Source organism: Mobula hypostoma, chromosome 25, assembly GCF_963921235.1.
Source record: "Mobula hypostoma chromosome 25, sMobHyp1.1, whole genome shotgun sequence".
NCBI classification, from domain to species: domain Eukaryota; kingdom Metazoa; phylum Chordata; class Chondrichthyes; order Myliobatiformes; family Myliobatidae; genus Mobula; species Mobula hypostoma.
Window position 1 is genome coordinate 2,272,435 of NC_086121.1, and position 15,075 is coordinate 2,287,509.

The 15,075-nt window shown below is 46.1% G+C and overlaps 1 protein-coding gene across 13 annotated transcripts in view; it reads right to left on the minus strand.

Annotated features, from left to right (window-relative positions):
* LOC134337922 (polyhomeotic-like protein 2) overlaps positions 1–15,075 on the minus strand; it is a 308,667-nt gene that overhangs the window by 60,822 nt on the left and 232,770 nt on the right. For 11 of the 13 annotated variants that reach the window (XM_063033301.1, XM_063033300.1, XM_063033299.1 and 8 more), the window contains 2 exons: positions 13,196–13,348; positions 6,753–7,050 (listed from right to left, as the gene is read on the minus strand). In XM_063033301.1, coding sequence (XP_062889371.1) covers positions 6,753–7,050; positions 13,196–13,348 — 451 coding nt within the window. The remainder of the gene's footprint in view (positions 1–6,752; positions 7,051–13,195; positions 13,349–15,075) is intronic. The other 2 variants (XM_063033302.1, XM_063033308.1) reach the window with 2 other exon arrangements.

Sequence of the window (15,075 nt, forward strand, 5' to 3'; positions counted from 1 at the left end):
TCTTCACAATTCCCACAGGCTCAAGCTGAAACATCACAGCTCCAGTTACCAGTGAAATCCTTGGCCTCAGCGTTGCAATCCGCACTCCCAGAGAAATCTTACTGAGTCTATGCTGACCCTGGAGTCCTGAACACTATCAAACCCATTCGGCCCATCGAGTCTGCTCCACCATTCCATCATGGTTGATTTATTATCCCTCTCAACCCTATTCTCCTGTCTTCCCCCGTAACCTTTGATGCAATTACTAATCAAGAACCTATTGCCCTCCACTTTAAATATACCCATTGACTTAGCCTTCAGAGCTGACTGTGGCAATCAATTCCACACACTCACCATCCTCTCTGGTTACAGATATTCCTCCTCATCTCCGTCTAAATGGATGACCCTCTATTCTGAGGCTGCACTCTCTGATCCTAGACTCACCCACTATAGGAAACACGCTCTTTACTAAAGCAGGGTTTCTCCAGGATTTGAAACCGAGACCTCACGCACATCAGAGCAATTATGTCACTCAGAGAGGATCATACCTGTAAAACCATCTGATGTGGCAATGAATTCCACAGATTCACCACCCACTGACTAAATAAATTCTTCCTCATTTCTGCTCTAAAGGGGTGTCCTTTTATTCTGGGGCTGTGCCCTCTGGTCCTAGACTCCCCCCCCCCCACTATCGGCATCCTCTCCATGTCCACTCTATCTCGGCCTTTCAATATTTGATAGGTTTCAATGAGATCCCCCCTCATTCTTCTAAACTCCAGCGAGTACAGGACCAGAGCATCAAATGCTCCTCATGCATTAGCCCTTTCATTCCCGGGATCATTTTCGTGAACCTCCTCTGGACTCTCTTCAATGCCAGCACATCTTTTCTTTGATAAGGGGCCCAAATCTGCTCACAACACTCCAAATGCGGTCTGACCAATACCTTATAAAACCTCTGCATCACATGCACAACCACTCTATCCAAGCCTTTCAATATTGTTAGTAGGTTAATTGATCATTGTAAATTGTCCTGTGACTAACTCGGGGGTTGCTGGGGAGCACCTTGAAGGGGCTTTTCAAAGTTCGAAGTACATTTATGTATACAACCTTGAGACTCGTCTCCTTATAGGCAGCCACAAAACAAAGAAACCAAACAGAACCCAATAAAAAAAGACCGTCAAACACCCGATGCGCAGAGAAAAAAAATAGTGCAAACATTAAAAGAAGCAAATAACACTCAGAACCAAAGTTCACGAAGGTGAGTTCAGAGCCACAAAACCAGTCACAGTCAATCCAGCAGCCCGTTGGTTGCAGGCCACAGCCCTACTTCAGCATTGTATCTCAATAAACAAATAAGTTCTGTGGCTGTGCCCCCTTGTTTTTGATTCCGCGTTGAGTTAATGTAGCAGGGTTCAAACTTACAACTTCTGAGTGAGAGGGAAGCGTTCGCCCCCGCTGCGCACAGCGGACTATTCAATGGTTATCACAATAACGGACTGCAGATTAAGACCAAGCCCACCTGCAGTGCAGATTTACTGTAGACAGCTGCTCTCCATCTCAGTGAGGCTCTTTCCGTGGACAATGCATGGCCTTTTACATGGCTCTCAGCTGTAGTCAGGCCCTCCACGGAGCCTTTTCAACCCCCACCCCAACTGAACAGGCTGCAAAGCGACCTATCAGAGAAAGGAGCCACTGCCTCACCAAATCCTCTTAACTCCCAGATTCCACACAGAGCTGTGTTTAGATAGAGAGATTAGCTTTATAGAACTCAGAGCAGTCCAGCACAGGAACAGGCTCTTCAGCCCACAATGTTGTGCCAAACCAATTAAATTAGTCATCAAATAGCCAACTAAACTAATCCCTTCTGCCCACACAATGTCCACATCCTTCCATTTTCCTCACATCCATGTGCCTATCTAAACATCTCTTAAAAGTCTCTAATGTTTCTGCCTCTACCACCACCCCAGGCAGCACATTCCAGGCACCCACCACTCCCGGTGTAAAATACCTGCCCCTCACATCTCCTTTTCAACTTACTCCCTCTCCTCTCACCGTAAATGCATGCCCTCTGGTTTTTGACATCTCAACCCTTGAAAAAGTCTATGCCTCTCATAATCATATAAACCCTCATCAGGTCTGCTCAGCTTCTGCCGCTCCAAAGAAAACAGCCCAGGTTCACCCAACCTCTCATAACACATGACAGCCCAGGTTTACCCAACCTCTCATAACACATGACAGCCCAGGTTTACCCAACCTCTCGTTGTAACACGTGACGGCTCAGGTTCACCCAACCCCTCACTGTAACACATGACAGCCCAGGTTTACCCAACCTCTCACTGTAACACGTGACAGCCCAGGTTCACCCAACCTCTCGTTGTAACACATGCCTTACCATAGAAATAGAATAAATCTATTCACTTCTATAGTTGCTGCCTGACCTGCTGAGTTCCACCAGCGTTTTGTGCATGTTACTCTAGCCTTTGGTTCCTTTTCCATGTGCACAAAAAGACTGTGTGTGTTCAGCCTGTCTATGCCCGTCCTGATTTTGTGTGTGACTTTGTTCGACCAGAAGAGGGTCAAGTGATTCACTTTGGGGTGGAACGGGATTCTAAACAGTGGGGAGAACGGAGAACAGAGGGATCATTAGCTCCACGTCCTGAGATCCCTCAAAGTGACATACAAGTTGGTTTGTAAAGAAAGTGCATGGTGTGCTGGTCTTCATTGTTTGAGGGACTGAGTTCAAAAGCCACAAGGTAATATTGCAGCCCTATAAAATTCTGGGTAGATCACACTTGGAATATTGTGTTCAATTCTAGCCACCTCAATATTGGAAGGATGTGGAAGATTTAGAGAGGGTGGAGAAGAGATTTACCAGGATGCTGCCTGGATTAGAGAGCATGCCTTATGACCTAGGGTTAAGTGACCTCGGGTTTTTCTCTTTAGAACGGAGGAGGCTGAGAGGAGACTAAATTGTCAGTCTGCATGAAACTCTAGGATGGATTCAAAGCCCACAGCCTTCTACAGAGATAAGAATATCACTTACTCAGCCACAGCTGACACTTTCTGACCAACTAGTCACAATCACATTTTGCAAGTCACAGAATAAGCTACTACTAAGGTGCATAGAAGATAATAAAACTATTTCACGCCCTGTTACAAAGCTACAGACAATAAAAATACATTATTTCCATGCTTGTGAGAAGCAGTGATTGGACAGGCAACAGCATCACTGAAGTTCAAAATTGAAAGTACATTTATTATCAAAGTATGCATACATTATACAACCCTGAGATTCATCTTATAGGCAACAAAACAAAGAAACCCAAAAGAACGCATTAAAAAAAACTGTTATACACCCAGTGTGCAGATAGAAAAACAACAGATCGTGCAAACAATAAAAGCAAGCAAATAGCATTCAGAACTGAAGTCCATGAAAGGAAGTCCACCCCAGACACAAAGTTTATGTCACCATATACAACCCTGAGATTCATTTTCTTGCAGGCATCCACAGTAAATACCAAGAAACAATAAAACACAAGCAAAATAATAACAATAAATAAATAAATAAGCAATAAATATCGAGAACATGAGATGAAGAGTCCTTGAAAGCAGGTCTATAGGTTGTGGAAACAGTTCAGTGTTGGGGTGAGTGAAGTTATCCCCTCTGGTTCAAGAGCCTGATGGTTGAGGGCTGGTAACTGTTCCTGAACCTGGTGGTAGAGAGGACTGTATCTGTAACTGACTGGGCTGTAACCACTAGTGGGCCAAAGGGCCTGTACTGTTCTATGTTCTAAACTTTGAAATATACGTTTCCAGAGTAGGTGAATGAACTAATCTATACTGAGTCCTGTTGAAGGGTCTCAGCCCAAAACGCAGACTGTTTATTTCTTTCCACAGATGCTGCCTTACCTGCTGAGTTCCTCCAGCATTTTCTGTGTGTTACTCTGGATTACCAGCATCTGCATAATCTCTCGTGTTTATGAAATAATTGCAACACATTTACGTTACAAATACTAAAGTCTGCGGAGACCCTCACCTCACAGACCCTCAGTGGAATCTACAGGAGACGCTGCCTCAAGATGCCAATGCGCATCATCAAAGATCCCCACCATCCCATCTCATCTTTGCCATCTTCTCCCACAGCTACCATTGAGTAGGAGGAGGTGCAGAAGCCTGACGTCCCACACCGCTACGTTCTTTGACAGCTACTGCTCTTCAACCATTTGGTTTTAAACCAAACGTTACAATCTCAACCACTAAAGTTTACCAAAACCATGACCATTTTGCATTAAATGGGCTGATTTTCTTTAGTTTTGTTCCAATGTTCAATCAAAATCGTTTAATGTAATTTCCGGTAACTAATTGTTACGCCTGATCTGATGCAGCACAAAAAGCACAATAAGATAAAGAACACAATAATAAGAAAAAAAACATAATAAATATAAATATATAAAATTGTGGTAAACTGGATCAGCAAATTTGTGGATGACACCAAGACTGGGGGTGTAGTGGACAGTGAAGAAGACAATCAGAGCTTGCAGTAGTATCTGGACCAGCTGGAAAAATGGGCTGAGGCAAGGCAGATGGAATTTAATGAAGACAAATGTGAGGTGTTGCCCTTCGGTAGGGCCAACCAGGATAGGTCTTACACAATGAATAGTAGGGCACTGAAGAGTGTAGTAGGGCAAAGGGATCTGGGAATACAGGTACACTGGGTTGCAAAGAAAGCTTTTAGCACATTGGCCTTCATAAATCAAAGTACTGAGTACAGGAGATGGGATGCTATGTTGAAATTGTATGAGACGTTGGTGAGATTTAATTTGGAGCAGTTTTGGTCACCTACCTATAGGTAAGCTGTAAATAAGATTGAAAGAGTACAGAGAAAATTTGCAAGGATGTTGCTGGTTCTGGAAGACCTGAATTATAAGGAAAGATTGAATAGGTTAGGACTTTATTCCTTGGAATGTAGAATATTGAGGGGAGATTTGACAGAGGTATACAAAATTATGAGGGGTATAGATGGGGTAAATGCAAGCAGAACTTTTTCGGCTGATTTTGGGTGGGACCAACTAGAGGTCATGGGTTAAGGGTGGAAGGTGAAATTTTTAAGAAGAATATGAGGGGAAACTTCTTCACTCAGAGGGTTGTGAGAATGTGGAACAATCTCCTCATGCAAGTGGTGAATGTGAGCTTGATTTTAACATTTAAGAGAAGTTTGGATAGGAACATGGATGGGAGGGTTAAGGAGGGCTAAGGTCCCAGCGCAGGCTGATGGGGGTAGGCAGTTTAGGTGGTTTTGGCATGGACTAGATTGTCTGAAGGGCCTGTTTCTGTGCTGTACTTTCTATGACTCTATAAAGTCACTTATATACAAAGAATGATTGTATGACCATAAGTGATGCTAGGCACAGGAGAGTCTGTACATAAGGTGACTCTGACAGGAAATGGTGGCAGAGGTAAAGTACTTGTAGTGGTAAAATAGATGTGTTCTTGAAAATATTATGTATAATTTTTTAATAAATTTGTTATTCTTGTAAATATTTCTTATCTGATGCTCTGTGTCTGTGATGCTGCTGCAAGCAAGTTTTTCATTGCACTGTGCATGTGAAAATAAACTCGACTTTGACAATATCACTGTTAAACATTGCAGTACATTAAATTCATCAGTCCCTTCTTTTGAACACCTGCAGGGTGGGATATTTACATTGTCAGAAATATTTCGGTCCCAGCACACATTTAACATTCAATAGTTTAAAATAATTAGTAAAGATTAATAAACTAGAATACTTCTGAGAACTAAAAGCAGTTGGAAACATTTCACTAATTTTAATTAATTCAAAAGACAGAGATCAACAAATAGTAAAGCTAAAATACTGCAGATGTTGGAACTCTGAGGAAAAATCCATCATCAAGGACCCCCATGACCCAGGCCATGCTCTCTGCTCACTGCCGCCATCATCAGGAAGAAGGTACAGGAGCCTCAGGACCCACAACACCAGGTTCAGGAACAGTTGTTACCTCTCAACCATCAGGAAGAAGGTACAGGAGCCTCAGGACCCACAACACCAGGTTCAGGAACAGTTGTTACCTCTCAACCATCAGGAAGAAGGTACAGGAGCCTCAGGACCCACAACACCAGGTTCAGGAACAGTTATTACCTCTCAACCATCAAGAAGAAGGTACAGGAGCCTCAGGACCCACAACACCAGGTTCAGGAAGTTATTACCCCTCAACCATCAGGCTCCTGAACTTCATTTGCCCCATCGTTGAAATGTTCCCACAATCTAGTGACTCACTTTCAAGGACTCTTCAGTTCATGTTCTCGATATTTATTGTTTATTTATTTATTTGTTTCTTTGCCTTTTTTGCTTTTTTTATTTACTGCAAAAATGAGTTCAATTCCAAAGCCGTTTGTGAGGAGTGTGTACGTGTGCTTAGGGTGGCAGGGTAGTGTAACCGTTAGCACAATGCTTTACAGCGCCAGTGACTTGGGTTCAATTCCCGCCTGTAAGGAGTTTGTACCTTCTCCCCGTGAACGTGTGGGTTTCCTCCGGGTGCTCCGGTTTCCTCCCACAGTCCAAAGACGTACGGGTTAGTAGGTTAACTGGTCATTGAAAACTGTCCTATGATTAGGCTGGGGTTAAATCAGGAGCTGCCAGGCGAAGCGACTCCAAGGGCCTATTCCATGACCAATCTCTAAATAAATAAATATTAACAGGGTAAGATGGTTGCCCCCCCCCCCACCCTCTCTGCCCCCAGGAAGATGTCGTTACCTGTGGTGATGAGAGGGTGCGTGCTGACTGGCGTAGTGCTGGCGGCCACACTGATACTCCTGGTGTCTGAGCCGGAGGCAGAGATGCCAGATTCTCCTTTCTTGCCACTGTCGGCCATGCTGTCAGGCTGGCCCCCTTTACCACCTGGAGCGGGTGCCGAGCCTGGCGTCTTAGCCTGTGGGGCCGCAGGGGCGGGCGTCGCTGGCGCGCTTGCTTTCAGAGTGACGCTCTGCAGTTGTGGCTGCACTGCTGCCGCCGTGGCTGCACTCTGCTGGTTTCGGATGGCAAGGTTCTGCACCTGGTCGCAGTGGGGAATGCATCGGAAACTGGAGCCATTAGTGAACAGCAGTTAACAGTGGAGACATACAGATAAGAGCTGAAAAGTGTCCACACACAGAAAACACCAGCAAAATGTGATCACTAGATCTAAGATTACTCGGGTAAACCTGAGGCCTCTGTCTATGGACATGGTCACTTACACATGGTGGGACCGTCAGGAGTTTCACGGAACAATACAGCACAGGAATAGCCTCTTCCCCACCAAATCCATGCCAAATAAGATGTCAAAATAATTTCATTTTTATTTAGAGATACAGCACGGAACAGGCTCAGCAGCCCCTGATTTAACCCCATCCTGACCACAGGACAATATACAATGACCAATTAACCTACTAACTGGTCCGTCTTTGAACTGCGGGAGGAAACTGGAGCACTCGGAGGAAACCCAGGTGCTCACGGGAAGGATGTACAAATTCCTTACAGAGGATGCCGGAATTGAACTCTGAACTCCGACACCCTGATCTGTAATAGTATTGTGCCAGCTGCTATAGTACTGGGGTGCCCCTAGATCCCTTCTGCCTGCACATGATCCATATCCTTCCAATCTGTGTCTGTCTAACAGCCTCTTAAACAACCACTGTTGTATCAGCCTCCCCTACTCCCTGCGTGTAATAAGAAAAAACTTGTCCCACTCATCCCAAAAGACACAGGAGATTTAGGCCATTCAGCCCATCGAGTCTGCCCCACCATTCCATCATGGCAGATTTATTTTCCTCTCAACCCCATTCTCCTGTCTTCTCCCCGTAACCTCTGATGGTCTGGCTAATCGAGAACCTATCAACCTCTGCTTTAAATATACCCAATAACCTGGCCTCCACAGCCTTCTGTGGCAATGAATTCCACAGATTCATCACCCTCTGGCTAAAGAAATTCCTCCTCATCTCTGTTCTAAACGGACATCCCTCTATTCTGAGGCTGTGTTCTCTGGTCCTAGGATCCCCCACTACAAGAAACATCCTCTACATATCCACTCTATCCAGACTTTTCAATATTTGATAGATTTCACTGAGATCCCCCTCCTTTTTCTAATATTAAAGTTATCTATCTATCTATCTATTGATTGATTGAGATCCAGCATGGAATAGGCCTTTCTAGTCCTTCAAGCCACACTGCCCAGCAATCCCCAGATTTCACCCTAGCCTGACCTCAGGACAATTTACAATGATCAATCGACCTACTACCCAGTACGTCTTTGGACAGTGAAAGGAAACCGGAGCACCCAGAGGAGACACACACGGTCACAGGGAGAACGTACAAACTCCTCATAGACAGTACCAGGAATTGGACCCGGGTCACTGGTACTGTAAAACATTGTGCTACCTGCCACCACTACGCTACCGTGCCACCCGTACCCCCTTATATCCCCTTACCTACTTTAAACTTTCCTTCTCTCACTCTCCGCTTTAAACTTTGCTCCTCTCACCATAAATGCACTCGCTCTAGTATATGACATTTCTACCCGGGGAAACGATTCTGCCTCAGTACTCTAACTGTACTTCTATCAGGTTTCCCCTCAGCTTCCTCCACTCCAGGGAAAACAACTCAAGTTCATCCAACCTCTCGTTATGGCTCATACTCTCTGTAGTCCAAGCAGTGTCCTGGTGAACTTCTGCACACTCTCCAATGGCTCCACATCCTTCCTGAATTGGGGTTAGCAGAACTGTATACAATTCTCCAAGGGTGGCCTGACCAAAGTTTTATACAACTGCTGTGTGCAGTTTTATACACATTCATTAAGTTTTATACAGCATTCATTTTGAGAGGTCGAGAATATAAAAACAAGGATGTAATGCATTATAAAACATCAGTCAGACTGCACTTGGAGTACTGTGAGCAATTCTGGGCACCATATTTAAGAAAAGATGTGCTGCCATTGGAGAGGATCCAGAGGAGTTTCACCAGAGTGATTCCAGGAATGAAAGAGTTAATATATGAGGAGTGTTTGATGGCTCTGGGCCTGTACTCACTGGAGTTTAGAAGAATGAGCAAAGAATTAACTGAAATCTATCAAATATTAGAAGGCCTAGATCAGGGGATTCTAACCTTTTTCATGCCATGGAGCTTTACCATCAACCAAGAGGTCTGTGGACTGCAGGTTGGGAACCCCTGGCCTAGATAGAGTGGATGTGGAGAGGATGTTTCCTATTGTGGGGGAGTCTAGGACCAGAGGGCATAATTTCAGAATAGAGGGACATCCAATTAGAAAAGAGATGAGGAAGAATTTCCTTGGCCAGAGAAAGGGTGGTGAATGTGTGGAATTCATTGCCACAGACGGCTGTGAGGGCCAAGCCATGGGGTATATTTAAGGCGGTGATTAAAAGGCCCCTGATTAGTCAGGGCTTCAAAGGTTATGGAGAGAAGGTAGAAGAATGGGTTTGAGAGGGGTAATAAATTATTTATGATGGAAATGCAGAGCAGACTCGATGGGCCAAATGGCCCAATTCTGCTCCAATGTCTCATAGTCTTAATGTGACTTTCTGAATGTGCCTTGACCAATGAAGGTTCCTTCATTTCCACCCTATCTACCTATGTGGCACATTCAGAGAGCTGTGCACTCGGACCCAATGGATTTATTGAGTGTTCACCTCAATGTTAATACAAGAGGCAGTCAGAATGAGGTTCATTTTCTGCTGTCTTGGGACACTGGTGTGACACTGACAACTACCACCAAGACCCAGCCACGGTCAGTCACAGTGACTCTATACCGGAAAGTTTGGCCAACTTTAGCTCAATCTCTTACCTGCCCTGTGCTGACAAGAGACTTGTCAGGCTGTGGAGGCCAAGTCATTGGATACATTTAAAGCAGAGGTTGATGGGATCTGGATTAGTAAGGGTGTCAAAGGTTATGGGAAGAAGGCAGGAGAACTGTGTTGAGAGAGAAAATAAATCAGCCATGATAGAATGGTGGTGCAGATTTGACGGACCGAATGGCCTCATTCTGCTCCTATGTCTTAAGGTCTAACAGATGGGCAGCTCAGGCTGAAGAAACACACAGGAGGATGAGGAGAAGGAAGAGGCCATTTGGCCCTTCTTTCCTCTTGTTTCCCTTAACCTGAGAAATGTTCATCACTCAGGACTGTCCAGCCTGAGAGAGTTCCCTCCTCCGTGAGGGTCTTGGACCATCACCCCTTGTCCTTCTCAATGCAGGGGAGGTTCCAACTCTTCTGAATGTTCCTGTGTGGGATGACCCCATTAGGTTCACTCTTCTGGGTTATGCAGGTGTATCCTCAGCTGTGTGTGTGTGGACCAGCCGTAGGCTGCTGTGGTCTGCTCGGACAAGTGCAGGCGAGGTCGGGGCTGGGGGCAGACAGGTGAGGGAGTGGATGGGGATGGATATGTGTGGGGGGAGGGACAGTGTCAAATAGGTGTGTGTACGGGGTCCAGACTATGTTGGGATGGTAGACCTGGATGCCAAGTAACCTTGTGGTTTGCACTGCCGGTTCAGGGAGCTGCCAAAACGCTGTCCACTAATTCAGTAAAATATGAACAAAAGCATGCCTGCATGCTGGTGGGAGGACTGGCTGTGCTAGGAGTGTGAGGGTGTTCCTTTACCAATTACCCCTATACCAGCCAATCTGCATCATTTCCCACTAAATCCCCTCGTTTTCACATTGTCTCATACTACTCTGGGCCTGTACTCACTGGAGTTTAGAAGAATGAGGGGGGATCTCATTGAAACCTACTGAATATTGAAAGACCCAGATAGAGTGGATGTGGAGAGGATGTTTCCTATAGTGGGGGAGTCTAGGACCAGAGGGCACAGCCTCAGAACAGATGCCCAATTAGAACAGAGATGAGAAGGAATTTCTTTAGCCAGAGAGTGGTGAATCTGTGGAAGTCATTGCCACAGACTACTATGGAAACCAAGTCACCACCTCTCTCAGATGCTCCTGGGAACTTTCCTCCTTGGCCCATCCACAGCCAACATATACCAACCTAGGAAGGATGATATCCAATTGGGTGCCACAGCAGCGTCGTGGTTAGTACAACACTATTATAACTCAGGCTGTCAGAGTTCGGGGTTGAATTCTGGTGCCGTCTCTATGGAGCTTGTATGTTCTCTCTGTGAATGCGTGGGTTTCCCCCGGGTGCTCGGGTTTCCTCCCACAGTCCAAAGACGTACCGGTTCATAGGTTACTGTGTCATTGTAATTTGTCCTGCGTTGAGGCTAGGGTTGAATAGGGAGGTTACTGGGCAGTGTAGCTCGTCGGGTCAGAAAGTCCTGTTCTGTACTGTATCTCATACTAACTGGAAGGGGTTGTCAGAGAGATTTGAGGTTGTTACCAGGAGTGGAGGGCTTGAGAGGAGAGATGGCACAGGTTGGGGGATATTTGCCCTGGAGTGAAAGAAGTGAAAGGAGAGGTTTATAAAACCACATAAAGGGAATAATCAGTCTTTTCCCCAGGGTTAGGGAGTGCAAGTCCCACTGCAAAAGGAAGGAGGAGGGTTGGAAATGGGGCAGGCAACCCCATCCTATAAAAACCCAGAACCACCAATAGAAGCTCCACAGACCTCACCCCTGGGAGAGGACAGACCACACATTTAAAGGCGAACCTAGGACAGAGGACTGTGGTGGGCCACTGTCGGCGGCCTATGCCCCAGTAGGGCTGACGGGCTTAAGAAGAACAAGAAGGGCAGTCCAAATCCAGCAAGACAGAGTGAACAGGGAATAATATAAAAGGGGATTTGAAAGGCAACTTTTTTCCCCAGAGGATTGGTGGGTTAAGAGTGTGTGTGTGTGTGTGTGTGTGTGTGTGTGTGTGTGTGTGTGTGTGTGTGTGTGTGTGTGTGTGTGTGTGTGTGTGTGAGAGAGAGAGAGAGAGAGAGAGAGAGAGAGAGAGAGAGAGAGAGAGATAGATAGATAGATAGATAGAGATAAGAGATAGATAGATATGTAAAAGTGTAAGTCCTGGGGAAATGGATGGGAATGTGGTGAAAGATTTATATCAGGGACCTGAGGGCAATGTAGGGTGATATCCATGTGGAAAGAGCTGTCAGAGGAAGTAGTTGAGGTGGGTACAATTACAACATTTAAAAGATGCTTGGACAGGTACATGGTTAGGAAGGGTTTAGAGAAGGGGTTCCCAACCTTTATTATGCTATTAACTGAGGGGTCCGTGGACCCAGGTTGGGAGTCCCTGGTTTAGAGGGATTTGGGCCAAACGCAGGCCCATGGACCAGTTCAGTTCAGCAACTTGGTCGACATAATCAAGTTGGGCTGAAGGGCTTGTTTCTGTGCTGTCTGACTCTGTGATTATATTTCTTGGTTGCTTTACCTCACTAAAGATGCTACTTAAACAGACACTGATGTTAACGCATGCAGTGGGGTAGCAGTGTCAAAAGGTCGGCCTGCTCAGTTGGGTCTTCCCTTTGGAGCACACAGGCTTGTCCTACTCAGGACTCATGAGGAGTTTCCCACCCTATGAGGAGCATTTGACGGCTCTGGGCCTGTACTCACTGGAGTTTAGAAGAATGAGGGGGATCTCATTGAAGCCTACTGAATAATGGAAGGCCTAGATAGAGTGGATGTTTCCTATAGTGGGGGAGTCCAGGACGAAAGGACCCAGCCTCAGAATAGAAGGACACCCATTTAGAACAGAGACGAGGAGGAATTTCTTTAGCCAGAGGGTGGTGAATCTGTGGAATTCATTGCCAAAGACGGCTGCGGAGGCCAAGTCATTGTGATATATTTAAGGCAGAGTTTGATAGATTCTTGATTAGCCAGACCTTCAAAGGAGAGTCAACATTTCTACCCAGAAGGTAGTCAATAAAAGGAATGAGCTGCCAGAGGAAGTGGTTTACACAGGTGTAGAACATAGTTGGACAGCTACACTGATTGGATAGGTCGAGGAAGTTATGGATCAAATGCTGGTAAGTGGGATTAGCTTGGATGGGGTATTTTGGTCAGCATCGACAGGTTGGGCCGAAGGGCCTGTTTCTGTGCTGTATGACTCTATAGCTGTCTTTGATTGGATGATTAATTTGCAGTTGACCAAGGCCCGGAGGCTGGATGTGACACCTTCGCCCGCCCGTCCCCACCAGTCCCTGAGACGGCTATCACCCAGATCCCGCTCACGTCACAGAGTGCACGGCTGAGAACTGACCTGTGAGACGGCTGACTGCTGGTTGCCTGGAGACACCGTGACCTCTGGTTGGACCGCAGCGACGGTGGCAGTGGGCGTGAAGATGAGCTGGGGGGACAAAGGAACAGCACGACCTAGGGTCCTAGCTATTTGCACAAGGTTACTTTGCTGTGCCTGAAAATTACATGAAACGTGTTGCCTTTTAAACTCCACCATGGACAGCCCCAAGCCTGGCTGCGAAAGGAGGAGGGTTGGGCATGGGGTTAGTAACCCCATCCCATAAAAACCCCGAGCTACAAAAACGCCAACAGCAGCTCCGAACACCTCATTCCTGGGAGAAAGGACTCGTCTAGAAGACGTATGAAGTCATGCGGTGAAAGTGAAAGCCATATGGCCTATCAGCCTTTGGATCAGGACAGAGGACTTTGACGAGCTGCTGTCAGTGGCCTATGTCCCCAGGGGTGATGGGCTTAAGAAGAAAAAGAAAATTGCCTTTTATCTACCTCAGGCACCAAGAGATGGCTGCCGTGGTCTCAACAAGAGGACATGCAGGGAGGTATCTGTGGACCTGAACCCTAAGTCTGGCAAGGGCCAGGAGACTGACAAATCCGTGTTGTTTGCCAATCCTTGTATTGTTTGAGAGTCTTTGTTTGGTCAAGAAAGCACAGCAGTGTCTCCACTTCCTGAGGAGATTGAGGCTCCCGCTCCCACCCCGTTCTCGGCAATTTTTACAGGAGCACCAGAGAGAGTGTCCTGAGCAGCTGTGTCACTGTCTGGTCCGGGAATAGCAAGACGTCTGACCACAAGTCCCTACAAAGCATAGTGAGGACTGTTGAGAGGATCATCGGGCCTCTCTTGCACCCATCCGAGATATTTATCAGTATGCAGGGCCCTTAGCATTGTCAGTGATCCCTCCCATCCGTCCAACAATCTCTTTGACCCTTACCATCAGGCAGGAGGTATCGTAGCATTAGGACAAGGACTGTTAGGATGGGATACAGCTTCTTCCCCCAGGCCGTGAGATGACTGAACACCCTGCCACCACCCAGGTCTCATTACGCATGAAGCACCAGTAGTGTTATACTGTTCACTTTTTAACTTGTATCATACATGCACCTTATGATTTGTTAATTTATTTGTGGTAATATTACTTTATGTGCTATGTGTGCGAGTTATATGTACTGTGTTGTGTCCCTTGGTCTGGAGGAACATCGTTTTGTTTAGTGGTATACATGTGTACTGTTGAATGACAATAAACCTGAACTTGAACTTGTGTGTAGATTTTCATTGATTCTACTGTATTTCTTTGTTCTGCTGTGAATATCCTCAACAAATCTCAGGGTGACATTTATTTATTTACTTCCGGCCCTTTGAGACATGCTACCCAGCAACCCACCAGTTTAACCCTAGCTTAATCATTGGGCGATTTATAAAGACCAATACACCTATGATCTGGTATTTATTTACTTATTGAGATACAGTGTGGAACATGCCCTTCCAGCACTTCGAGCTGCGCTGCCCAGCAATTCCTCGACTTAATCCTAGCCTAATGACGGGACAACTTATAATGACCAACTCACTTTCCAACCGGTATGTCTTTGGACTGTGGGAGGAAACTGGAGCACCCGGAGGAAACCCACACGGATATGGGGAGGATGTACAAACTCCTTACAGGCAGCGGCAGGAACAGAAGCTGGGTCACTGGTAGTGAAAAGCATTGTGCTAACCACTACACTGACGTGCCACTACAGCGTGCACGTCTCTGGACTGTGCGAGGAAACCAAAGCACCCGGAGGAAACCTACACACACATATGGGAAAAACTTTCGACAGTGGATGCCGAAGTTGAACTCCGAGCTGTAATAGTATCAGCTAACTGCAAAGCTACAGTGACGACATACA